The sequence below is a fragment of the Amphibalanus amphitrite genome, unplaced genomic scaffold (assembly GCF_019059575.1).
Source record: "Amphibalanus amphitrite isolate SeventyFive unplaced genomic scaffold, NRLGWU_Aamphi_draft 000180F_arrow, whole genome shotgun sequence".
Classification (NCBI taxonomy): domain Eukaryota; kingdom Metazoa; phylum Arthropoda; class Thecostraca; order Balanomorpha; family Balanidae; genus Amphibalanus; species Amphibalanus amphitrite.
The window spans coordinates 781,143-808,240 of record NW_024881675.1 but is presented as its reverse complement, the minus strand read 5'-3'; the positions used below and the strand labels follow the sequence as shown (position 1 = coordinate 808,240).

At 49.3% G+C, this 27,098-nt stretch overlaps 2 protein-coding genes across 3 annotated transcripts in view; one reads left to right on the top strand and one right to left on the bottom strand.

Annotated features, from left to right (window-relative positions):
• Positions 1–27,098, bottom strand: part of LOC122384027 (ubiquitin carboxyl-terminal hydrolase 32-like) — an 88,777-nt gene that overhangs the window by 48,600 nt on the left and 13,079 nt on the right. The window contains exons 8-19 of one of the 2 annotated variants that reach the window (XM_043370987.1): positions 26,225–26,352; positions 14,232–14,399; positions 13,632–13,771; positions 12,726–12,975; positions 12,125–12,265; positions 11,640–11,787; positions 10,206–10,378; positions 9,692–9,857; positions 9,163–9,301; positions 3,398–3,503; positions 2,877–3,050; positions 2,296–2,470 (exon numbers count right to left, since the gene is read on the bottom strand). In XM_043370987.1, coding sequence (XP_043226922.1) covers positions 2,296–2,470; positions 2,877–3,050; positions 3,398–3,503; positions 9,163–9,301; positions 9,692–9,857; positions 10,206–10,378; positions 11,640–11,787; positions 12,125–12,265; positions 12,726–12,975; positions 13,632–13,771; positions 14,232–14,399; positions 26,225–26,352 — 1,908 coding nt within the window. The remainder of the gene's footprint in view (positions 1–2,295; positions 2,471–2,876; positions 3,051–3,397; positions 3,504–9,162; positions 9,302–9,691; positions 9,858–10,205; positions 10,379–11,639; positions 11,788–12,124; positions 12,266–12,725; positions 12,976–13,631; positions 13,772–14,231; positions 14,400–26,224; positions 26,353–27,098) is intronic. The other variant, XM_043370988.1, reaches the window with a different exon arrangement.
• LOC122384028 (perlucin-like protein) lies at positions 3,803–7,481 on the top strand. Its single transcript, XM_043370989.1, has 2 exons — positions 3,803–4,007; positions 6,943–7,481. The coding sequence occupies exons 1-2, from the start codon at positions 3,882–3,884 to the stop codon at positions 7,333–7,335; spliced, it is 519 nt and encodes a 172-aa protein (XP_043226924.1). The 5' UTR covers positions 3,803–3,881; the 3' UTR covers positions 7,336–7,481.

Below are 27,098 nucleotides of genomic sequence, written 5' to 3'. Positions count from 1 at the left end.
AGGGCCCCCACGACGCCACTGTATATCCCGCCCTTTATAACTGGGATCCCCTCCGGAGGCAGAAGGCAACACTATTTGACTAGGACGACTCTATGAGTCGAGGACGCTAATATGAATGGCATCTGACGTTCGCAATCTTGGTACCGTAAAGTGGGGCTATTTGAGACAGTGGGGCTATTTGAGACAGTATTTAAAATCGCTATAAAATGAAGATCGTTTGATTTTTGTGTGATATTTTTGCTCAGGGAGGTGTGGAATCGAGTAGTAAATCGCCTGAGCAAAAAATCAAGCATAAATTTTAAAGGGAGATAATGACCTTTTTCCACAAAATCTGAGTTAGGATCATTTTCTGACAAAACACAACAAGTTATAATGTAAATTAAAACCATTTTGCTCAATGCGGTACCTTGCCGCAAATATCTCAACTTGAAGTCACGTTAGCGGGGAGCGCTGAAAATGACCGTTGAATAAGTACTTACATCACTTTTTGGTACTTGCATGTAATTTTGTAAAATGAGCGTATTCCTTACATTTGATCTTCATCACATCTAGTTAGTTAATGGTCGTCTATAGTGCCTTCAAAAGATATTCATGGTTTGGGGGTGGTTATGTCTAAATTTACGCAACTATTTTTCCTGTTCATCATCTGAGGCCATATGCTGCTATTTTAGTAGCAACGACTCAATTTTGAATCGGTCCCGCCGACTGCACAATAAAAGAAGATAGATACAACACTTTTGCGGCATCACTGAAAAACTTATGCAGTACTGTTATCAAAATTCTCATAACACCGTTCGACAAACCTGAAGTCTTTTTGAAATAAATATGCTTGTATTTTTCGCTTCAGGCTCTGAGGCCAAAATAATGAATTTCGTAGTCGCAATCGCAAGATTTGGCTGCGTTTCTGGCGCATGCCGTTCATTTGTGGCGCAAAATAATACTTGGAAACAAAGAAGAGTAGGCACTATGTACGAATCTAATTAATTCTAAACCGAATTAACTCTAATTCAAATTAGAATCCTTACAACCAAGCAACGACAAGGCGATAACATAAACAAAAACCCAAGCGTCGCTGTTTGAAACAAAAGCGCCATATACTGCGACTTTTTTTATAGAGAAGGACAAGAAGGACAACGCATTTCGGTGGGTGTTACAAGTACTGCAAGTACTGCTTCTTTTTTGCAAAAATAAAAACCTTTTTCACATACGAAAATGTGCTAGGAAATTTTCATATTTTATAGAAACTACAGTAGAAATAGTATAGATGTCGAGTAATTTTTATTAAAGAAAAAAGAAAGCTCATTATCTCCCTTTAAGTGGTTTTTATTTTATAGCAATTTTAAATATTGTCTCAAATAGCCCCACTGTCTCAAATAGCCCCACCTTACGGTAGTCAAAAGGCAGCCGGTGATGCGGGAATCGGTGACTGAACGAAGGACCATGTTTAATTTACCAGCATAACGTCTATCGAATGACGTCCTCCACTTGTAATTCTTAAACTTATGTCAATCCCCCCATACTACAGGTCAAGCAAGGACATTAGAACAGCTTGCGTTTCTGGTAGATATCGAAATTCGCGTCTACCCAAGTCTCCCGTGACCAAATGAATTTATCAGAGTTCAAGCGCAACAGCTTGACATAGTCCATGTGCAAAATTGAGCATCTTAATGACGTGAATTTACCACACATACCCAAAACACTATCCCCCAGCCGGACAAAACACACAGGATTTGCCGGTCCCGTAGCTCAGTTGGTAGAGCGTTGGACTCCGCGTGGTGAGAGCACGCGTTCCCGGTTACAACAGTCCGGGTTCGAAGCGCGACGGGCGCTTGACATTTATGGGCCTCCTGACAGGTATGGTTGCGGTTGGTGGCAGGCCGTAGCCAGGTGAAGTCAGTGAGGGGACCGGCCGTGCGCGGCTATGTGCGCACGTTAAACTTTGGACTCTAAATTCTGCCATAGAACTGGAATTGCGCGATCGGAGGGTAGAGGGCAGGGTCACCGCAACAAGCTTCGCTTAGCGGTGGCTCTGTCTTTGTGAATCCTTCCCATCAAAAGGTTCGGACTAAATTTTAAAAAAAGGATGTTCTCACAAATAACTAGTACAGATTGCACTCACATGCAAATCCAAAATGCACCGAGATTCGCCAACCCATCTGGCCTTCATTCAGAAATTCCGCAACGAGTAATCCACGACCCAAACCCTTCATATACTTTCAGCCACTACCGAACTTTGCCTGGCACAATATTCCATAATGCTAAGGCACCCTCCCCTTCCCTGGCGATGCGACTTACATGTGATCTCCATGTGAGTGAAGTTCTCCATGGGCAGAGGCAGCGACAGTACATTGAACGGGTCGAACCGCACGCTCTCGTGGTGGCACTGCCGACAGGTGACTTTGGACTTGAGCTGGCCGTGAAACAGGTCCACCACGATCGACTTGTTGCGCAGGATGTGGTTCTCCCATGCCTGAGAGAGACGAGGGTAGGTGATCAGTCGGTGGGTTGTGGAGAAACATCGCGACCACGGCAGACTTCTTATTATCGATGAGCTATGGTATGCATTATCAGATTTGTATGCCGGCACCAGCCAGCTTTCCCAGCTGACTATCCGCCCAATCTCTAGCCCCATTTATATCTCTCTCCCCTTTCCTCTACTAATAACCAGCTCCTCCATTACTTTCATCCATGATTCACTTCCCGGACCCCATTGCTCCCTGTTCTCACCGCTCTGCTCCCTTCATCCCCTCCCCGCTCCCTCGGTTCGCTCAGTCCCTCCCCTCTCCCCTTCCCCGCTCTCTCCACACCCTCCCACGCTCTCTCCATCCCCCTCTCCCCTCCCCTCCCACTCTACTCCTCTCCCCACTCCCACGCACCTCCTGCGCCACGATGACATCCGGGCGTCCCTCGCTGTCACGCAGCTCCACGTACGGCTTGTCGTGCACCCGGTTCAGGTCCTCGTGCAGCCCGTCCAACAGGAAGGCCAGCAGCTCCTGCGCGTCGTGCTGCTGCATGCCGCTGAACCGCGGAGCGTACTTGCCGATCGTGAACTAGGACCAGAGAATAGAGTAGGGCTTTCAGCAGTATCACAAAGTCTATTGGCATGTTTGGGAGAAACCGATCGTGAACTGGAGCCGAGCGCTATTAGTGGCGAGGTTACAAGGTGAGCACTGGCATAAGAACCGAGCAAAACGAAAAAGATTCATGGCTTACAGGAATGAAAACAGGAGCAAATTTTAAGTGGCGTCATAGGCAGTGATAAATATTTCGACGAAAGTGTTGTGCACAAGACATCTCGGACAGATTGAACAACGAAACAAATGGTGACAAATTGAGGACCGACTAGGCCAATTTTATTTCAAATGGCTACTAGAGTTTCACTTCGTGCAATACTCACCCGTAATTTGAGCGGCGCTATCGTCTTGGTGGTACCCCGCCAGATCTCCTGGATTAGCTCAGCGTAACATAGCGCTATGTGACCCTTCATTCCCAGCGGGTTTTTCCTGTAACCGATAACACACAGTGTCAAATAGAATCAAAAACACAGAAATATAAATAAAGCTTACAGAAAACAGTATGGGCACACCTGGCTGCACCTGTAAATGACGAATAGTCTTTGAGTGTCTGCGAAGGTCAAGGTCTAGTGTATGTCTCAGACCCGGCGGGAGTTAGGTCACCGATACCATGTTTGAAATTCGTCCGGGCATGCTATCCGTGAGAACAGAGCGGCTGTGCCACTGACGACTCGACTATCCCGCCCACCTGCTCTTTCCCACTGTATTCGCTCTACCCTCATGTGTCTCTCAATGGGAGCGGCTGACATACAGTCACACCCCCAAACGCACACGGTCGCTACCTGACCACCGTACGGGCTATCTGACATGGCAGGTCACCGGTTCGGACCAAGCCTAGCATTGATGGTTACAGTGGCTACAGCAGTTGCTGCCTGTCCCGACTCTACCTGGCATCAGGAGGGAGATTCGTGCTACAAGGTGTTTGCTGAACAGGTGAGAACGGTGACAATCTCACCGAGGGCAGGTGAGAAGGGAGGGTGTGAGAGCCTCAGTGTTCGCCGACTGTCGTAGTCTGTGATAAATAGTATTCCTGAACAAAGTGTTGGTCTACTCGAGTGGTGTAAGTCGAGTGCGAGTCATATAAATTAACTACTAAAAGCAAATATAAAATCAGTATATTCAAAAAGGTTAACACGCGCACTGCAGGGGGGTTGTTTTCAACCCCCCCCCCCTCTGGTTTTTTCGCTGTAACTCAAAAACCAGTGAAGCTACGACTTTGAAACTTTGTATAGCTGTTCATCAAACAATTTTACATCACCTCTGAAAAAAATTAGTGTTAGGTCAGGCAAGGTCAGGTCACCAGGTCACGATAAGTGACCTCACCTCATAAAAAAGTTTGACGCTGTGCTACATCCACACCATTTGACTGAATGCTATGAAACTTTCAGAAACATATTAGGAGACCATAAGGAACATTTCGTAAATTTCGAAATTTTTATTTCTGTGACCTTTGGTCAGGTCACTTTTGGGGGCCCGGCATGCAATTTCGGACATAACTCGAGAAGTATGGGACATGACATAGAAACGTTATTCTTTCACCATCCCGCTTATTTTATCAAGACGCGTCGATCAAGATGCAACTTGACCTAGTTTGGTCAATGTTTGACCTAACATGACCTGGATCTCAGGTCACCTGAGGTCACCAACGGTTTTTCTTCAATAACTTTTAATTGAATAGAGATAGAGACTCCGTTCGACGTTTATCGTGTTTGTCTCGTCAATGCCGATCGAATGATATGCAACAAGACCTATTTCGGTCAGGTCATGACCTTGACCTGAGGTCAACTTTTGAACTTGACCTTTCGAGGTCATATTATATACCATTCGATGCGCCTTGACGAGCTAAGAACGATGGTGTGTGAATTATTTCTCTATCTCTTTGGGAAGAAAAGCTATTGCAAAAAAAGCATTTCCGGATAATTTGCAATATTGATCTGACATTACATGACCTCTACAGGCTGAACCGTTGACCTTAGGTCAAATCTGAAGACAGCTTAGCGAAAGAGCGTTTCAACAGCTATCGAATGTTTTTTTCGCAACTTTCTAGCTCATCTAGTTCCCGAGAAAAAGCGGGAAATATGGAGGGATGTCGAGATTGCTAAAAAATCGCAACATTTTGAGTTTGGTGACCTCTGCTGACCTCGTTTTTGACCTGACCCAAAAATGATCTTAGTATTTCTTGTACATCTCATCTCAACCTATCCAACGCCGTTTACCGCTTGTCGCTACGTTGCGCCGTTTTCGAGATCTCAGGGGGGGGGGTGTTTTCAACCCCCCCCCCCCCTGCAGTTCGTGTTCGGCTCAAACCCGCTGCAGTGCGCGTGTTAAACAAATCAACAACGGGCGCCACCAGCGACCATAAAATGCATGTTTTTGTACGCCTCAATGTAATTACGTATTTATGTTTAAGATCATGAGTGATCCGCTGTCTACGGATGACGTGTCGATTACTGCTAGGTGTTCGGGGGTGTCATGCATGCAGGGCAACTACCGTGTAGCAAAGGCGACCGATCTTTTCAATCAGTTCGAGAAGCTTGAGCTTGAGCCAGTTCAGAGCGCCGATTGACAGACCATTGCTGGAAGGGGAAGGTTGTGAGGAAGTCAGGCCGCTATCTCGTCAAACCTTCGTCCCAAAAGAGTGTTACAGGTTTTAACAGGCTAATCAGCTGATAGTTGTCATCGTCAGCCTTTTGACCATCGTCTGATTGTGTCGTGTGTCCCGTGTGCATTGTGCAATGTCCGCAACTGTGTAGTGGCTTCGCCTAAGGGCGTCAGAACAGCAAACACACATCGGCCATCCCGCCGCGGCAGTAGCCGTGCCAGACCTAACAAAGGCAGCGGTGGCTGCGAACCGCACCCCTCCCCCGACCGAGCAGACCCGGAGCTCCGCGCCGCTGCCGGCTGGGGTCGCCGGACGGAGCCTGTAGCTAATCACGCACGTCAGAGGCGAGCCCGACAGAGGGGAGGCCGACTGATCTATGACCGAGACGGAGGGGAAAACGACTCCCTGTGCCCCTTGCCCCCCCCCTCCCCTTCCCTTCCAACTTTTTGAGGGTGTGAACGACTCTCCAGAGACCGACCCATGGGAGCGCAGCAGGGGCGCGCTCCACCGTAATTCTGCGAGTTCCGTTGGATTTGAACGGCCGTGGAACGGTCTGATCCCGGGCCGAGTCACGGTCACGGGCATGGTAACGAATAACGAACGTTTCGCGGTGAAACGAGCTGTGTTCTAGTAAGATGTTTCCGTTGATTCCTCGATATACCGGTTATTGGTGCCAATCGGAATTTCTTTTCTTGGAATTCCAATTTTTGTCCAATTCCAATTTGGAATTTGGACGGAATTCTTAACATTTTTTTTGGAAATTAATCGGAACACAATGCCTTTAAAATTTAAAATTTTAAAACGGAGGCCTTTAAAACGCTTTTAAACACTTTTAAAATTTACGCAAAAAATGCAAAAATCGTTAAAAATTGGAATAGCCCCCGCTTTGGACAAAATTGGAAATTTACTTGGCAATTTCTTGGAATTGGATCGGAATTGGAATTGAAATTTCATGAAATTGGCACCACTAATACCGGTATCGGTTATAGACATGCCAAGCTGGTGCCGGGCATATGGAGATACATAGTAAAGACACGAACCATCACGAACAGAACTAAAAATGAGCATTGTCTCGGTGCGTGACACAACAAATATCACAGCGCGAAACGTGGACATCTCGTTATCACGGCATTCATCTCGCATACTCCAATTGCAATAGCAGTTGCGCACGTCTTAGCGCAGATGCCTAAAGAATCTGTGAAGCAGGTTACATGCTGCCTAAATCCGTGATTCATGTATTCACAAACGCACTCCTCCCTCCCTCAGACGCAGAACTGGCCCGACTCAGAGGAGCAGTGCGAGCGCTGGGGCACGCTGGTCAACATCCTGAGCAGCGACACCAACCGGCTGCTGTCCGGCCTGCTGACCGCCTCTGGACAGAGCCGTGCCTGGATCGGACTCACTAACATCGGCCACGCTGACTGGTACGAGTGGACGGACACGCACCGCGCGCCCGAGTTCAGCGCGTGGGGGACGGGTGCGCCCAGTAACGTGTCATGTAGCTGCGGGCTGCTGGTGGGGGACGCCGTCTGGACGGATAAGTGGATGTTTGAACAGGCCGCCTTCATATGTCAGGCCCCGGCCGACGCGAGGGAGAGGTCCGTGCCGCGGGACCAGCCGGCGGCACGGATAACGGCGGAGGGGAATGTTTACTGCTGATTGATCGCGCTACTGTGTGCTGACTGTGTGTGGAGGCACCAAAAAAGGGCATGGAAAACAGGCAAATGGAAACGCGTTCTTAGTTGAGTTGACCTATTGACTTAGGTAAATACATTTTTTGACGAATGGCGCGGCCGAAAAAAAAATGGTAAGGTTTTATGATAACCCGAAAAGTATTGCAGCGCAACATATAAAACCAGTATAGCGCCTTTTGGGGCGACTAACGGAGCGAGCGAGGGGGTGAGTCTTGCACGTGCGAAATTTCGAGGGGGTACCTCCAACTGACTTGTGCACGGCACCCTACTGACCGGGTTCTAGCGATGTGCCAAATTTGAGCACAATCGGCCCAGCCGTTCTCGAATCTGGGAGCGGCACCCTGCACGTGCGCACGTGCAAAATGGGTCCCAACAGACTTGTGCACGGCGCCCTACTAACTGGTCCCTAACCGTGTACCAAATTTGAGCGCCATCAGTCCAGCCGTTTTCGAGATCTGGAAACGACCCCTGCACGTGCGCACGTGCAGCAGCACCCCAACTCTGGCACATGGATATGCAGTGCCTAGTGGGTGCCTACCTACGTCCTACATGCCAACTTTCAGCGCAATCGGCCAAGTAGTTACCGAGATATAGCAACAATTACAAAACTGACACCTCTTCGTTTTGCACGTGGCACGTGCATAAGGGGTCACCGACATGCATCGGGAATAGTCCAATAATTGGTAGAAGGAATGAAGCTACCCTACAAAAATTACCGCGTGTAAATCGGTCAAGTGGTTGCTGAGATATAAGCCTCACAAAAGCGTCCGCACGGCCGGCCGGCCGGCCGCTCATACTCAGAAATTTCCGTTAATTACCAGTATAACGCCTTTTGGGGCGACTAACGGAGCGAGCGAGAGGGTGAGCCTTGCACGTGCGAAATTGCGAGGGGGCACCTCCAACTGACTTGTGCACGGCACCCTACTAACCGGTCTCTAGCGATGTGCCAAATTTGAGCACAATCGGCCTAGCCGTTCTCGAGATCTGGAAGCGGCACCCTGCACGTGCGCACGTGCGAAATGGGTCCCAACTGACTTGTGCACGGCACCCTACTAACCGGTCCCTAACTGTGTACCAAATTTGAGCGCAATCGGTCGAGCCGTTCTCGAGATCTGGAAACGACCCCTGCACGTGCGCACGTGCAGCAGCACCCCAACTCTGGCACATGGATATGCAGTGCCTAGTGGGTGCCTACCTACATGCCAACTTTCAGCGCAATCGGCCAAGTAGTTACCGAGATATTGCAACAATTACAAAACTGACACCTCTTCGTTTTGCACGTGGCACGTGCATAAGGGGTCACCCACATGCATCGGGAATAGTCCAATACTTGGTAGAAGGAATGAAGCTACCCTACAAAATTTACCGCATGTAAATCGGTCAAGTGGTTGCTGAGATATAAGCCTCGCAAAAGCGTCCGCACGGCCGGCCGGCCGGCCGGCCGGCCGCTCATACTCAGAAATTTCCGTTAATCTAAGGAAAGACTACGCTCGCTTCGCTCGCTCCGTAATAAGGAAAGACTCCGCTCGCTTCGCTCGCTCCGTAATGAAAGCGACAAAAAAGCATGCAACGCAAGCAAACGAAACTGGATCATGTGTTTTTTCCTTCACTGTCCCAGCATACATTTGCATCCACTACCCTTAATGACTGCCCACTGTCCGTCCATGACTTGTATGGCGTCTGTGGTGTCCAAAGTGTCACGTCACCTCTCCTTGGCGAAAACATCCGGTCAGACTGTTTACAATGTCAATGTGACGCCCCCGATGTCGGCCCCCGCCCGCCGTCTACTCACCGGTTGACTTCGTAGAGGTGCATGTTGTCGACAAAGTACTTTGTGAGCGCCGTGGTGTTACTGCAGCACTGAAGCGCCGTGTTCATGAAGCATGTGTTGCCCACGTTGTTCAGACCCGTGACGCCTTTCTCGATCGGCGCTGAAGTGGAAACGCAAAACGAATCAGACACATAGCATTGAGGGAGGTTAGCTGTAGGCTGCGCTCCAAAAGCAATTTATGTCCCTACCCTTGCATGATTTATGTTAGCAATAAAAAGTACCATCGATACAAATACACTATCATGGTGGATGACACCCTCGCTGACAGCATGTGGCATGTATCTAGTCACTGAGTCGGACGTAGTTAACCGTCAACTTCCTACTTTACCTACCAATGTGGTGTGCGCCGCTAACAAGCTCCTATAACCTACCGATGATATGCCGCCCGCTGACATACCTAGACGATGCTGTTTGACCCACTTAAAGTCTTAGCCGGTGTTGTGCACCCCGTCTATAACCTATACAGTACAGTACCGCCCCACTGACATACCTAGCCGGTGTTTGGCTGCCTGGGCGCGGCTGAGGTTGGCGATGGTGGACATCTCTTCTGGCCAGGTCTGGTCCTTGTTTCGCACCTCGATCAGTACCTGGTCGTTGTCGAGCACTCGCAGCTGCTCCAGTGTCGGCGTCTCGTCCTCCCATAGCACCATGTTGTTCTGGATGGGGTGTGCGGGCGGGAGCGTTACTACACCTAGCTACAGAGGCAGGGAGAGAAGATACGGTACGGGGACAGCCCAAGAGACGATAGGGAAAGAGTGAGAATACAAGAGGAGCCAGAGCTGCAGGTTTCGTATTACGAACGAATGAGCCTGGCATAATACCTGCAGAACAAAATAACAATAAAAAAATGATACCAAGCAGCAACATCAGGATCATATCGTTCCGCTCTTCCTTCTCGTTGCGTACCATCCCACATCTGCCCTATTCCTTACCCCGTCCCGTCCCGTCCCGTCCCGTCCCGTCCTGTCCCTTCTCGTCTCGTCCCGTCCCGTTCTAACCCGTACCTCGTCCCGCACGTGCCAGAGCCGGGTGTCCTCTGGCCGTAGCCGCAGCCGGGAGCCGAGGAACTCGTACAGTTGCCGGACGGTGGCCTGGCGACTGAAGGCCGCCGTGTAGGCCAGGTACCGCTTGGGCGCCGTGCTGCCGCTCAGCATGTTGGAGTAGGAGGAGACGTCCACTGCAGGAGGCAAGGGGGAGGGGGGGGGGGCGGTCAGCCGGGTCGGCAGGGAGGGTGTTTGTGGAAGGTGGAACTGGACTGCGATTAGCTATGCTACTAGGGAAACTAATTTGAAATGTGCCAGAAGACGAGTGTTTACAAAATTATACCGTTGGTATAATTGGCTCAGTGGCTCAGAGGAATATATAAGAACGTTTCAGGAACGTGTGAGCGCTAGTGTGCACTTTATGAACTGCATCTTAAAAGATAGGCCCGACGGCAAAGCTGGGTTACATTCACGTTTGGTAGGTAAGATGTAGATTGTCAGATACGAAATATCACTAATGTGCGAGTTGTGTAACACACATACAAAATGAGCCCAAAGTGGACTTGAGTCTCTATTACCGAGAAATACATCCCTTACCACTGTTTGCTTGAAGTTTCATACACATAATCAACTAGAAAGGGTGGAAAGGTTAGGATACAACAGACATAGAGACATTGAAGACTTCCAAGATGCCCATCAGCATACGCAACCGTACACACATGCATTTCATGAATACGCATACAGCCATAAAGAGCATGTTACGTAGGTTGTCACAAGGAAAGCTGTCAGCTTTGACGATGTTCTATCTCTGGTCCTGATAAGACTGGAGCCATTAGCGCACATGACGTGCAAAACTATACATTGACCATCAACACGACGCTGCGGTCGAACGAGCACGCATCAGACGACACGACCATCTTATCGCCAACATTTGTTGTTCGATAACATCGCATGTAACAACTGGCAGGCAAAGATTTTAGAACTATTATTACAGATAATCCACAGGGAACAGTGATCTACAGCCAAAGGTGCAATACGCTTATCATGGATCCGCCACAATGTTGTTTAGCCCACTATACATTTACAAAACACTTCCAGATATACAACAACAGCGGGCTCAACAGGTCAAGCAAGAACAAGAAAGAGCAGCTCAAGGTGAAGATATGGGCTGTTCCATTTCGCAGCCCCAGTACATGGAACAAACTTGACTATCTATCTACAGGTAACAACGCAGTCGATACCAGCTCAAGATAAAGCCGTAAAGGACACACTCATACGGGACAGCTGATCATGCCGGGTAGCTTCTTATACACAACTAGCCGATCATTTTCCTTGATCCACATCACATCCACACAGCTATGAGCTACATACACAGTACACACAGACAGAGACCAATTCAGCCTACATCCACAGGACAGCGTCGTGCGCGTGCAGAGAGCGGGTGGTGCGTCTCACCTAGCGGCACGCCCGAGTACCCACCGACCGATCCGGACCAGGAGGTCTGGGCGCCGCGAGCCGCCGGCGCCGCCTGGTGCCGCAGCAGGCGCAGGTTGATCGGGTACAGCTCCAGCTCCAGTGATACACCGGGAGATGGCTGGATCACCTGAAGGGGAGATAGAGGGTCAGAGAGGGGACGGAGGCGGGTCGCGTGAAGACTGGATGACCTACAGTCTACACTCGCGGGAGGTACGGGTAACAGCGAGCTCTTCAGACGGAAGTCCAGAGGGCCTTGTCAGGCGACCACCACCCTCACCTAACGAGGTAGTCCCGGCGCGCCGCCGTACGACTGCAAAGTCCCGTCACTGTCGCTGTCAGACAGACAGACATACAGACACACAAGCAGCGACCGCCCTCACCTGACGAGGCAGACCCGGCGCGGCGCCGTACCGCTGTACAGTCAAGCTACTGTTACTGACAGACAGGCAGACAGAGACCCTCACCTGACGAGGCAGGCCCGGCGCGCCGCCGTACCACTGCACCAGCGCCTTCCACAGGCTCTCCGGCACCAGCTCGAAGTCGCGGCCGCGCGTCAGTGTGACGTCCGTCCGTAACCGACCGCCCTCACCAGTGAGGTTGGTCACCTGACGACGGCAGGCGCCAGCGGGTCAGGAAGGTTGTCATTTGGGGATACGATATAAACGGGAGAGCCGCGGGGACTCAACACTGACTCAGAGGGCGCCAGTACGGTGTATGTCGGCCAATTCGGCTGCCAGCGGTCGCTTATCATCGAAGCAATGGTCATGAAAGTGAAAAACAGTGGTCGGTATGAAATGCAAGCACTCACCAAAATCACACTTTTGACGTAATTATTTGAGGCAGTCATAAAATAGCAAGCTCGTGGTTACTAAAGCAGCACGACGCATGTTACACGGATCGATCAACCCACTAAAATCTTGACAGCCAGATGTTGAAAGCGATGACCCCCTCCAATAATGTGCATAGGTTTGCGCCCAATTTATCTCCACCATGACTGAGCCACCAGTTGGTGGGGACCATCAAATACAGCTCACCTTCCCTCACTGAGTGTCCCCATTTTCTCACCTTATTGGCCGGAGTCTGAACGAGCGGCAGGTTGTCCACGGCGCCGGGCCGGGGCGGCGCCGCCGGTACAGCCCCCGGCGTCAGCTTCCGGCTCGGGTTGGGTGAGGGCGCCGGGGACGGGGTGCCGGCCCTCTCCAGGCCCGTTATGGAGACGGTGGAGGCCGCCGAACGGAGACCGCCCTGGCGCGGCCGCAAACAGTCGGCGCTAGGGTTCTCCGAGAGAGTCTTCACGCTGGTTACCACCACGGGACTGGGGGTAGGGTGGGGAGAGTTATAGCCAGATTGCAACGAGTAGCAAAAAAGTATGAGCGACGTCAAGTGTGTAAAAACGCGAGAGACATTGTAGTTTGTAGTTTTGTTTAGCTCGCCGTGTGACGGGCTGAGTGAGACGCGGCGTGACGCAGTTGTGTGCCTGGGGGACGCCGTCTAGCCGACACTGATTTATGTGACTGTGGGGAGGGGTGCACGGTAGTGGCGGCGGCGCCGTCGCCCGAGAGAGAGAGAGAGAGAGAGAGAGAGAGAGAGAGAGAGAGAGAGAGAGAGAGAGAGAGAGAGAGAGGGGGGCAGTGTTGTCGGAACGGTCATGCGAGGATCCAGTACGCTCAACAGACATGGACCCACAAGACCCACCACTCCCACCCCTGTTCATTTAATCTCTCGTACCGTTTGTTTAGTCCCTGTTCATCTCCCCTAGGACCGTAGGCTATTCACTGTCCACCTTCAATGGACCGTCGGCGTATCACCCCTCACCCCCCCCCCCCCATCTAACCCCACCGGATAGTATTGGTCCTTGTCTAGTGTCCAGTGTCCACATCCCCGTATCGCACCAGCCCCTATCCCCCTCCCTTACACTAAAGGTCTACCAGCCCCCTCCCTGACTGACCCGCTCGTCCGCCATACACCCACCCGACATCGTTGGCCACCACCGCGTCCGCCTTGCACTTCTTATCCCGGCTGTGGGAGCGAGTCAGCGTGCTGTGACCCGAGCTGGTGGAGCCCAGTGAGGTCTGGGAGGCGGCGGCACCGGCCGCCGGGCCCACCTCCGGCTGAAACACGAGGCCGGTCAGTCGTTCATCGCACACCACAGGGGTAAAAACGAGTCATTACGGCCGCATGAGTCACCCACGGACCGGCAGCTAGCGCCGCGACACGCGCACGGGAGGAGACGCGGAACAGTGGAGTACGATTACGGAACGAGTATACACCTAGCCTGATGCAACTGGTGCGGAATTCTGGCGTAAGCAGCTTTAATGGTCCTCATCAAAGCATTGCTTCCGATGGTCAGAGGCAATTAAACGTCTCAAATTATAAGAAACATAAGCAAAATAGTAGCGCCACGGAACTAACAGACGCCATTCGCTACGCAGCGTGTGAAGACGCATCCAAATCGCCGCATCAAGTTGCAGTCCTTAACAACGCTCTTCCGACCAGCAGACTCGTCCCCTCTCGATGTCTCAGGCATATTTCTCAATCGATTGAGATGACTACGATCCACTTCGTCCTCACCTGGTAGTTGACGTAGTCGGTCCAGGCGTTCCACCAGGCCATGTTGACCAGGTACCAGAGCGCCCCCACCCGGTACCCGAGCGACTCCTGGCGACACAGCCAGCCCAGCACAATGTCCGCCTCCTCCAGCCGCGTGCGGGGCTTCAGGCCCAGCACCACGTGACACACCTGAAAGGCAGGGAGATACATGTAAGATGTAAGCCACGTGATAGGACGACGAGCAGCCCGCGGTGCAGGCCTAGCACCACGTGACACGCCTGAAATTCAGTGAAATGAGTCACGTGACAGGACGACGAGCAGCCCGCGGTACAGGCCCAGCACCACGTGACATACTTGGAATGCAATGGAACAGTTCATGTGACTGGGTTCACGGCGAAAACGTAAGAGCGGGTGAGCAAAGTGTGGAGCACCGTCATGTCACTGTCAAACACCACAGAGTGCCACTTGTCAAGAACGTCGTGCGGATGAGCGCAAACACAAACTTGTTCACTTCTAGGGCTCACGCGTGCACAGCAAACACAAACTTGTTCACTTTCTAGGGCTCACGCGTGCACAATGCACTTGTTGCAAATGACAAATGACATTGCGGAAACTGCAGATAAAAATGACAGGCGTACAAGGACAGAGAAAGAAGTACACAAACCGCTCGACAGACAGGTCTGAAACGAAACATGTCACATCCGGTGTAACATCACGTAACGTTACTAAATACATAGCGTCATGGTGCGTAACTATCACCGAGCATGAAGCCACTGCCCAATCGAGTCTCGACTGTCCCCAACTTCCAAAAAAAAAATGACTCAAAGTCCCGTGACCTGACGCTCCACACGCGACCTGTGGAAAATTGGCCTGCTTTGACGGGACGTGGAGCGGGAGAAATTGGATCCGACCGATACGGGTGGACTTAAAGGTTAATCATAAGGACAATGAAGACATGTACCCATGGAAGGTAAACGAATTGGCCAGCTATTCGGGTAGGACTGACTAGCGTTAGTGAATACCGTGCCCAGTTATAGAGGGAGCCATGGTAAAGGTGAGCATGACGAGAGGCAGTTTAAAGGGAGATAATGACCTTTTTCCACAAAATCTGAGTTAGGATCATTTTCTGACAAAACACAACAAGTTATAATGTAAATTAAAACCATTTCGCTCAATGCGGTACCTTGCCGCAAATATCTCAACTTGAAGTCACGTTAGCGGGGAGCGCTGAAAATGACCGTTGAATAAGTACTTACATCACTTTTTGGTACTTGCATGTAATTTTGTAAAATGAGCGTATTCCTTACATTTGATCTTCATCACATCTAGTTAGTTAATGGTCGTCTATAGTGCCTTCAAAAGATATTCATGGTTTGGGGGTGGTTTATGTCTAAATTTACGCAACTATTTTTCCTGTTCATCATCTGAGGCCATATGCTGCTATTTTAGCAGCAACGACTCAATTTTGAATCGGTCCCGCCGACTGCACAATAAAAGAAGATAGATACAACACTTTTGCGGCATCACTGAAAAACTTATGCAGTACTGTTATCAAAATTCTCATAACACCGTTCGACAAACCTGAAGTCTTTTTGAAATAAATATGCTTGTATTTTTCGCTTCAGGCTCTGAGGCCAAAATAATGAATTTCGTAGTCGCAATCGCAAGATTTGGCTGCGTTTCTGGCGCATGCCGTTCATTTGTGGCGCAAAATAATACTTGGAAACAAAGAAGAGTAGGCACTATGTACGAATCTAATTAATTCTAAACCGAATTAACTCTAATTCAAATTAGAATCCTTACAACCAAGCAACGACAAGGCGATAACATAAACAAAAACCCAAGCGTCGCTGTTTGAAACAAAAGCGCCATATACTGCGACTTTTTTTATAGAGAAGGACAAGAAGGACAACGCATTTCGGTGGGTGTTACAAGTACTGCAAGTACTGCTTCTTTTTTGCAAAAATAAAAACCTTTTTCACATACGAAAATGTGCTAGGAAATTTTCATATTTTATAGAAACTACAGTAGAAATAGTATAGATGTCGAGTAATTTTTATTAAAGAAAAAAGAAAGCTCATTATCTCCCTTTAACCAGTTGGGTAACGGCCAGTGCGTTATTTATATGTAAGTGGTAACTGATTGTTTGTCTCTTTTTTATAAATAGAGACAATGCAACTATCTACATCATCTAACTGGCCGTGAACTTTCCCAACAAACATAATGCAGCACGACGACAGACCGAGCACCACGGCAGTAGTCCAGCGCCCTCCCCACCCTAACCGAATGGGGACACCGGTCTAACAAACGACCAGTGCCAGGCAAAGGAGAAACTAATGGGACCATAATCGACGAGACAAACAAACATAACACCCTACGAGAGACATTCCGGGAAGAGACAAACTGAGGTACCCACTGACAGCAATTATTGGTCATTCATTAACAAGTTCATAAACAAACCACCTACATTCAATCTACATTCAATCGAGAGGACTGCTCTTTTCATAGGCGTATTCGTTCCTGGCTGCGAATCGCTCCATCATAAATCGACACTTCTGTGTCTCCAAGTGACAGCTTTTGTGGTGAGGCCACCAACGACAACATACACAATATTTAGAAATGACTGGTTAAATATGAAGAATTTAGCCGCCATATTCAACGCATCATACAGAGTAGTATTAAGTATCGATGTTTTAACGATATTAACCTCCTTATCAAACCAATATGAAGCGATTCTCGTCAGTTATATATGCAATAGCTGTTAAAAGCACTGCCAGAAACAAAAATGCGTATAAAATTAGAGTAGGTATTCAAAATGGGTAGCCGGTTGTTTCATGCAGGGCGGTGCAAGAAATGCGGGCGGCCGCGGAACTGGAAGAGTGCATTAGAGAATTGCAAGAAAATACCAATGAGGGGAAAATTATCCTAGCCCTGCATCGACTTCCCGACCATTTAACTCCTGTGAACTGTCGATCAGCAGCCGGCGCTGAGGACGCGTCCCCTCTGACCCAGAATCGACCCGCGTCGGACCCGTTCACTGTCGCGGGGATCGGGCGGCGACCCGACGACCAACGCCGGCCGTCGGGCGCCGCTCCATCGAGTCGGTCGCGACAAACGGCGCCGGCAGCGACGACAATCGATCTGTGCAGACCGTCAGTCCCGACCCTGGCCACGGCAGCCGAGCGGCGCCGATCCGCACCCGACGGCAGCGCAGTCGACCTGTCGTGTCTGTCACCCGCCGGGGTGGGAGCTGTGAGCATACGCAATCGCTTCATCTAGTATATGAAAGTGTGTGATAGGATTGGCATATCCGGCCTCAAGACTTGGAGTCACTTTTCGTCCATATCTGTCCATTTTTGTTCGATATTCGCATCAATTTCTTGCCATTGTACTTACACATGCACCTGCTCATTTCGCAGCTGCAGCTATGAGTCACATGCAGCCAGCGCGACCAGCATCAAAAACATAAACAGGGCGCCCTTTGAGCCGACTGTACAGCTCCACCGTTCACATCCTCCTCGCTCCATAGCACTGCCCCAGACTTGTAAACGACTCAAAATTTTTTTGAGTCGATTCTTTGTTTGAGTCTGGAAATTTGAATCGATTCATCAAACGACTCATGATGTTAAATTTAATTGATTCGAATCAACTCATGACTCATCAAGTTCCTCGATAAAATGATTCGAATCAACTCATGACTCGAGCAACTAGCCAACGGAATGATTCGAATCAACTCATGACTCACATTTTGATGAATCGATTCAAATCAACTCATGACTCACACGATATTTTTATTGAACTTATTTCATTCAACCCATGACTCACTATAGGCATTTGTTGATTATTTGACTCAAAGCTATGATAAAATGAATATGCCGCATACCACAATTGTATTAAGCAGCATAGTAGCCTTGACCAAAGATTCAAGCAGCTACCTAGTAGGACTAGGTACATAGGTACCTACCTTACACCTACCTATCTTCAACACTCAACAGTCAACAGTGCAATATCAGATAAATTTGTAAGTAACTCTGAGAGACAATTATAATATAAGTGAGGACTAAGGAGTAGCATAGTAACCCAGAGCCTATTTTAAGGGAATTTGACTGGGGGGGCAACCTGGAAAATTGTCTTTAATAATCCATTAACCCTCGCCCGTATTGGTGTTTCCAGTAGCGAGCGTATAGGGGGGGGGGGGGGTCCGTTGGACCCTCCCCCTTGCCGTTTCGCCCCTGATCGAGCTAGAGCTTCGCGGAAAAACGACCGTGTTGCCCGTGATAAAAAGGAAGCCGATTATACCCAATTTTAAGGTCCTAGGTCATCGGTTGACCTTCCAGGTCAGGTCATTGACCCAAAAGTCGGGAAAATTGGGACCTGTTAGAGCGTCGTAAAGAGTGGCTGCTATGGTTTTTCGGGGTGCTGATCACGAATATCATGTTAGTTATGATCATAGATGATGTCTTCATGCATTTAGGCCAGGTCAGGTCAGGTCAGGTCAACCAGTAAGGGTTTTGCCGGGTATTCGTAGTAGGTGGCAACCGCCTCTGACAGCTTCGTAACATGTTACGAAGGCACCAAAACTACTTCGTAAATGGTCAAATGGTTGCTTAATTCGAATTCAGCTCCAAAAACTAGCCTAGAAAGTAGAAACATATAAAACTCGAAAATGTGAACCGAGGTCATCAAAGGTAAATGATCTGACCTGAACTTCCGGTGATCTTGACACCCACCCTAATGCATGGGAGCTACATCATATCCCATGTTTGAACGTTTGAAACCACGAAAAGACTGCAAACGCGCGGCTAATGCGAGGCGACATACGCCGAATCGCGACCTCGGCCAAACATGGTGCCATGGTGCTAGGCCGCCGGTGCATCTGAAAGAACTGTGGTGCCCCTGACAAGCCTGAAGTTCCAACGACAGGCCCGTGGTGCCCCTGACAGGCCCATGATGCCTTTGCGAGGCCGGTGGTGTCCACGTGAGGCCGGTGGTGCCCCTGGGCCCTGACAGGACTGTGGTGCTCCTGACAAGCCTGGAGTGTCCCCGACAGGCACGTGGTGCCACTAACAGGCCCAAGGTGTCCCAGTCCCTGCGAGGCCGGTGGTGTCCCTGCCAGGCATGTGGTGTCCATACTAGGCCTCTGGTGCCCCTGACAGGTCCGTGGCGCCCTTGCTAGGCCTATGGTGCCTCTGGCAGGCCTATGGTGCCCTTGGCGGGCCTGTGGTGGTACCCCTGACAGGCCCAAGGTGGTGCCCCTGCGAGGCCGGTGGGGCCCCTGGCAGGTCTGTGGTGCCCCTGGCAGACCTATGGTGCTCTTGCTAGGTTGATGGTGCTCCCAACAGGCCTGTGGTGCCCCTGACAGGCCGGTGGTGCCCCTGGCAGGCCTGTGGTGTCCCCGGGCCCCAAGAGGGTGGGGGGTCATGACCCATATGACCCACCCTTAGATACACCACTGGTCATTACTTACAGACTGACTCATTTGACATCCATTGCAAAACAAGTCACAGTAGTTACGTAGTATGTTTGTCACCCTGTTCCTTTATGCCCATTTTTATAGTGGGCAAATCTCGACGACTAGGGGGGCAATTCTGTTGAGTGCGGGGGCATTTGCCCCCCCAGTTAACATGTTAAAATAGGCCCTGTAGTAACCTATCTCTTATTATTACCTAGAAAGTTTTTTTGAAAATTCAAAAGCACAAGTTCCGAGAGGCATTCATGTTTTTTTTAATCAAACTTTTTCTACATGATAATGAAACAAATGTTACTACTTCTTACTTATCACATAAAATTATTCAAACAGTACAACCTCAAAAATAGGATTAATCCCACCTGTGACACATTCAGCATCAGCAGGGACTCCATGGGCCACGAGGAGCAAACCACAGTGTATATAAATACAGTGGCGGCAAATGCGCTTGGTCACGTGACCAAATCTGCACGTGCGGTTGTGGCGAGGGCACTTCCCGAAACTCTGGTGCCAACGGCCTCGCGGCGCCCATAGAGAATACATGGGACCTTTTCTTTTCAGACCTATCGTGTCTAAACCAAGCCATTTAGTGCAAGGATACGACTGGTTTGAGATTCAGTAGTCTTTTGGCTATAAGTCGGCATAAGAAGCATATTTTTATCGGCAAAATTCGCAAAGTACCAGGTGGTTTTCCGATACCCTGCACGCCTCCTAACCCCCGGCGGCCGACCGGAGAGTCAGTAGCGCTCCACTCACGACTATTGGCGATAGCTCAAAACACCTTACAGGTAGAGGGCTGCTATTTGGCACACCTTATCTTTGCTTCCATACGCATCTTTGGAAACCAATTGCATTTCCGTCTCAGGTCAGATCACTGACTTATGACGTCACACGTGAACCTCTGCAATAGTTCCAAAATACCGAAACTTCGCAATGCCCTCGGTGCCAGAGGAGCTGTCACAGCGAGATGATACTTACAGGACCTAGTATCCTCTAGGAGTCTCAAAACTCGTATATCTCGGATTTCTCCTAGAGGTCACATGAGGTCAGGCCGATCGCGTGACGTCACCATTACAAGTCAATGGGGAAAATATGGAAACTGTAATTTTGACGCCGAGAATGATCTAAACCTAGCTCAAGCACATGGAATCGCAATTTCATGCAATTCTTGCAATGTCCAATGCTTCACTTTTGCATCTTTAACCTAGCGTGACGTCATTCATGACGTCACAAAGGTCACAAGTTTTTCGTCAATAACTCCTGACAAAATTGAACTGGCAAGTCGGAAAAGTCGCCAATAGACTCGGGAAGACCTACCGAATCGAATGATATACGATATGACCTCCTCCGACCAAGTTCGTGACCTGAGTGCCTCTGACCTGACTTTGACCCGATGTGAGCACCTTATGTTGACCCCACCCAAACAAAAGTACCATTTTGACGCACCGGAGCATGACAAACATGATGGTACTAAAATCGCGACTCTGCGCCGTTTTTTTTTCGGCAAAGTTATTTTTCAAAACCCAAAATCGTATTTTGGCCCTCGGGGCACTTGACCTGACCCTCAGAGGCCACCAGTTGACCTGAGACTTTTTAACCGTGCATCAATCGCTGCGTCCCCGGTCCCGTAACGGCACACATGCTTGTTTTTCCCGCGAGGCTAGCTCAATTAGGGCGAGGGAGTCGTACCCGCCCACTCTCGCGGCGGGGGCGTAGGTACAGGGTGACACAAAAAAGCGGTCATCACCAAAATTCGAATAACTTCGGAAGTTTTATTCAGATCATCACCAAGCTTCGGCCACTTTAGGTCACACCTATGTAGCAGACATCCACCAAGTTTCAAGTCTTCACTACGAATACTTTTAGTACAGTGTGTGTTTTACGGACGCTCCACAATGTGCTCCAGGTGAGCGCCCCGGCGCTGCAGGGCGTAGGCACACCTGCATCCGGCGGGCAAAGTTGCCGATAACCCGATAAGAATAACGTTTCAGGGGTAGCACACCCCCTGAGCACTGTCTCCAGAGGCCATTGCACTCTGTAAAGTGCACAGCCATCGGGTTATCGACAACTTTGCCCGCCGGATGCAAGTGTGCCTACGCCCTGCAGCGCCGTGGCGCTCACCTGGAGCACATTGTGGAGCGTCAGTAAAACACACACTGTACTAAAAGTATTCGTAGTGAAGACTTGAAACTTAGTGGATGTATGCTACATAGGTGTGACCTTAAGTGGCTGAAGTTTGGTGATGATCTGAATAAAACTTCCGAAGTTATTCGAAATTTGGTGATGACCGTTTTTTTTTGTGTCACCCTGTATGTAAAAGAAAAAACTAAGAAGTCTGGTGATGATTGATGCAAGATTCTTACAGATAATTACGGAGCGAGCGAAGCGAGCGTAGTCTTTCCTTAGATTAACGGAAATTTCTGAGTATGAGCGGCCGGCCGGCCGGCCGTGCGGACGCTTTTGCGAGGCTTATATCTCAGCAACCACTTGACCGATTTACACGCGGTAATTTTTGTAGGGTAGCTTCATTCCTTCTACCAAGTATTGGACTATTCCCGATGCATGTGGGTGACCCCTTATGCACGTGCCACGTGCGAAACGAAGAGGTGTCAGTTTTGTAATTGTTGCAATATCTCGGTAACTACTTGGCCGATTGCGCTGAAAGTTGGCATGTAGGTAGGCACCCACTAGGCACTGCATATCCATGTGCCAGAGTTGGGGTGCTGCTGCACGTGCGCACGTGCAGGGGTCGTTTCCAGATCTCGAGAACGGCTGGACCGATTGCGCTCAAATTTGGTACACGGTTAGGGACCAGTTAGTAGGGTGCCGTGCACAAGTCAGTTGGGACCCATTTTGCACGTGCGCACGTGCAGGGTGCCGCTTACAGATCTCGAGAACGGCTGGGCCGATTGTGCTCAAATTTGGCACATCGCTAGAGACCGGTTAGTATGGTGCCGTGCACAAGTCAGTTGGAGGTACCCCCTCGAAATTTCGCACGTGCAAGGCCCACCCTCTCGCTCGCTCCGTTAGTCGCCCCAAAAGGCGTTATACTGGTGGTAGATGAAGGTAGGGCATCAGTTATTAAAGATAAGTGAAACAAATTTGCAGCCCTCAGTAGCATTGATTTATGCATTAAGGGTTATAAAACCATAGGCGGCGGAACGCGGAGGGCACCGGGGCACCGTGCCCCCTATAATTTTGGCATTTAAACATTAGCCCTATGGGCGTTGCATGGAAAGAATCGGACCGAAAGTCGGCAGTGCCCCCCCCCCCCCTATTGAAGGTGTTCCGCCGCTACTATATAGAACAACTGTAAGCTGCAGGCTCAGCTCTTAAGTTTCTACCTATGCCTGCAAACACAATAAAATCAATGGAAGAGTAATAATATATTAATTGCATTTTATTGATGCTATTCAAGTATCAATGGTTACTATGTCACCGATGATTCAATATTATTTGCACGGTATCATTTACCACCATGCGTCTAAATATTTAGTATCTAAAATAATGCAGTAAAATAAGCTGCGCCACGTCTGTCGACAAAATCTGGTGCCAACTCAAGGTCACACGGAAAATGTGGTCACGTGACCAATGTCCGGCAGCTGGAGCAAACGAGGAGGCCATGACCTTGCATGGGTGGCTCAGGACTCAGAATCAGATATGATCTTGAGTTGAGACTCATTGAAAGTAGTTAAAGGGACCCTCCCACCTTAACATTAGATTTGAGTTGAGATAGCCAAAATGGGGTCCCTGGCTCACAATGGCCGGTTTCGGCACTCACAACATCGAGAAATGCCTTAAATCGGAAATATTGAATTTCAAAATTGCAGCATTTTGATTCAGAGGGGCTAATGCATAGGAATACCCCTCTGAATGTGTGACGTCAGCGCAGAAATCTAACGATTTTTAAATGTTTGACTAAAACGTTTTGTATCACGCGGTGGTATAAGCTGCTTTGCGCGCAACAAATGCCGCACTTTCAAATAAAGTCGATAGGATCAGCGGAGATCCCAAAAAGTAAACAAAAGTAAAAGTCTAATATCTTGAAAACCGGTGAATATTTTTCGATGAAATTTGGTAGATATTCGTTTTTGCTCTTTCTGAACCGAGCGACATCACTTTCATGCCAATTCATTAACTTTTTTGAAGGTGGGAGGGTCCCTTTAAGGTATCGGTAAAGCTGGCGTCACCGTCGCCTTCCCGCCAAGGTAGGCCATAATGACCAAGGTCACGTATGTCAAACTAGTGGCAGCTTCAGATCGCAGTTACCGTGCGATCTTACTAACTTACTGCAAATTTGTGCTAACCTGCTGCAGTGGAAAACAAACAACAACGAATACAGCGTCGGATTCAGAATCGCTCAAAAAACTCATATTCGGTAAATTGGGGGACGGGGAGCAAGAATATGACCTTTATTTGGCCCTAGCTTTTACCCCTTACCCCTTAATCGGCCCTTAAAGGAAGGGGCGCGTCAAAAGTGCCTCAAGGGTTCCTCTGATCGCAAAAATAAGGGTCGCAATCGATTCCTCGGGTCAATATCTAGCCGCAGCCACGGGTTCCAGATGTGTGCAACTTACCCCTAACCCCTTGAGGCACTTTTGACGCGCCCCTTCCTTTAAGGGCCGATTAAGGGGTAAGGGGTAAGTTGCACACATCTGGAACCCGAGGCTGGGGCTAGATATTAACCCGGGGAATCGATTGCGACCCTTATTTTGGCGATCAGACGAACCCTTGAGGCACTTTTGACGCGCCCCTTCCTTTAAGGGCCGATTAAGGGGTAAGGGATAAAAGCTAGGGCCAAATAAAGGTCATATTCTTGCTCCCCGTCCCCCAATTGACCGAATATGAGTTTTTTGAGTGATTCTGAATCCGACGCTGTATTCGTTGTTGTTGCTGACGCTAACTTCACGGACATAATACTTACTTGTTTTCCACTGCAGCAGGTTAGCACAAATTTGCAGTAAGTTAGTACGATCGCACGGTAACTGCAATCTGAAGCTGTCACTAGTTTGACATACGTGACCTTGGTCATTACGGCCTACCTTGGCGGGAAGGCGACGGTGACGCCAGCTTTACCGATCTAGGTGAGTTTATTTATATTATAGCATAGCCTATAGGTAGTTTATAGGCTATAGGTAGTTTGGGCGTATTTGACTCTATAGACGCCCAAATTCTTATGCTGTTGATTGATTATTGGGACCAAATTGGGACTGGGAGAAGGGGAGGCAGCCGCAGGTGTCAATTCTGACTTCTGACATGTAAAATGTAGGTACCTAGGTAGTGTAGCAGGCACTTGGCTTGGTAAGACTAAGTACCTACCAACTGCCAAATGCTTTTGGCTCATTAGGCGCCTGTGCCTGAGCCTCTGAGGCTCTTGTAAGTCTGAAATATGGAGTTAAGTGATGGCTAAAGCTGAGGGAGTGATCTAGCATTGATTATTAGGGTGTTGATGGTGACTTGTAAACGACTCAAATTTTTTTGAGTCGATTCTTTGTTTGAGTCGGAAATTTTGAATCGATTCATCAAATGACTCATGATGCTAAATTTAATCGATTCGAATCAACTCATGACTCATCAAGTTCCTCGATGAAGTGATTCGAATCAACTCACGACTCATCGAAAAATGGTTTGATTCTGAGTCGATTCACGAATCAACTCAGAGTCGTTTACAAGTCTGCTGCCCACGCAGGGTGCCATAACCGCGTTCAAACACGGTGCGATAGGGCGCCGTCGGAGTCGGCTCACGCAGGGTCCGACGGGCGCCGGCGCGACCCGACGACCGTGACCGAGCATCGTGGCCGCGCACACATCGGCCGGCCGGCCGCGCGGCGGCCCGACTGAATAGAGAGTGAGAGTGCGGCGAGCAGCGGATCGCGGCCGCGTCCAACTGAAAACAGTGGCCCAGCAGGGCGCGCAATGCGCCTACCCTGCCCGGCTGTCAGACCTAAAAAATCGTGCTTTATGTCCAAAAAGCAGCATCAAGATTAAAATGCTCGAAAATACGTATCAGCGCGGAAGTCAATAAAATTGCAAAATGGCCTACTCCTGCATGCGATGAGTCACTCGTAATGTTGTTGATCCACCATTGGATGAGGCTCTAACGTTGAAGCAATTGATCCACGCTGGCTCGCAGAGTTCTTAGAAAGAACTATCTTCACCCTCAATGGTTAAACTGGCTTAGTAGTTTGTACAGAATTAAATGGTCAGCTTCGCATTTCAATGAATAAGTAATGGATAGTTCCTGAAATTTCCAGAACGAGGCAGCGTTATAAAAATCACTGAATGAATGAACGCATGAATATATAAATCAATGAATGAATGAGTAAACGAGCGAACGTAGACATAAAAATAGCAAACAGGCAACACAACCAACAAACGAAAAGAATGAGCAAACGAACCAATTATCTGAAGAATGAACAGACACATAAACGAAAGAACGGACGAACCGTACTGGTGAAAATTTGGTACTTATCTGAAATCTAGCAATAACCCGATAGTACTCGACTGCCCCATGCCATGACCACCCCTACCCATCGTGTCCACCGACCTGGAAGAGCAGACTGGGGCAGTAGTCCGCCAGCGGGTTGTCCAGAGTCCACATAAGGTACTCCTCCTGGGTGAGGTGGGTGCCGTTCTCCGAGCCAGACAGGATGCGGGCCACCAGCGCGTCCGTCTCTGTGGGTGGAGGTAGGGTGGCTGGGTCAGGATAGACGAGCAACTGGGGCCACCAGCGCGTCCGTCTCTGTGGGTAGAGATGGAGTGGCTCGGTCAGGATAGACGATCAACTGGGTGGAGATGCACGGCAGTGAGCTGACCCAGTGCGGGGACAAAACAGGCAGCGAGAATTCGGTGAGAGTTGACTGTCATCAGCGGTCACAGAGACGAGTGATGAGTATACGCGCGAGAAACCAAACCAACAATTGGTTAGTGCTGGGCAGTGGGCATCGAATGCTGGTAAATACGCATTATACAATACACAATACACATGCTGTTATAAATGCAAGAAGACAGAAATATAAATGGCAATCCTTGAGAAAAGGATGACATTGCTTCTTTTTACGCAGCTAGGGTTTAAAGGTAGTGTGCCAGCTTTCTTGGACCGTATGGAGTTAATGGCCCAGATAAGGAGAACCGGATTTTTAGAACTTATCCATACCTTCAAAACTCATGGAAACGTCTTAAATTCTTCAAATTTTGAGTACCCCAGTGCGAAATTCGCCCCGACGGGTTGTCGGTCGTACCCCAACCACATTTCACACCACTATGAACATTGAACAATAAATGCACACACTGAAATCGCTATTACCGATATGCTCATCCAATCAAGTTTCGATAAACCCGTTCATCATCATCTCCTGCGGTTTCGAACACGCCTGTTAGGTGGCTTCTGATGCTCGTCGAGGTCGGAATTTCCAAATACG

Bases quoted from the DNA above. Each gene is read 5' to 3' on its own strand.
- LOC122384028 (XM_043370989.1), top strand. From the start codon at position 3,882: ATGGCAGGTCACCGGTTCGGACCAAGCCTAGCATTGATGGTTACAGTG. The intron at 4,008-6,942 runs GTGAGAACGGTG...TCCCTCCCTCAG, and splicing joins ACAAGGTGTTTGCTGAACAG to ACGCAGAACTGGCCCGACTC.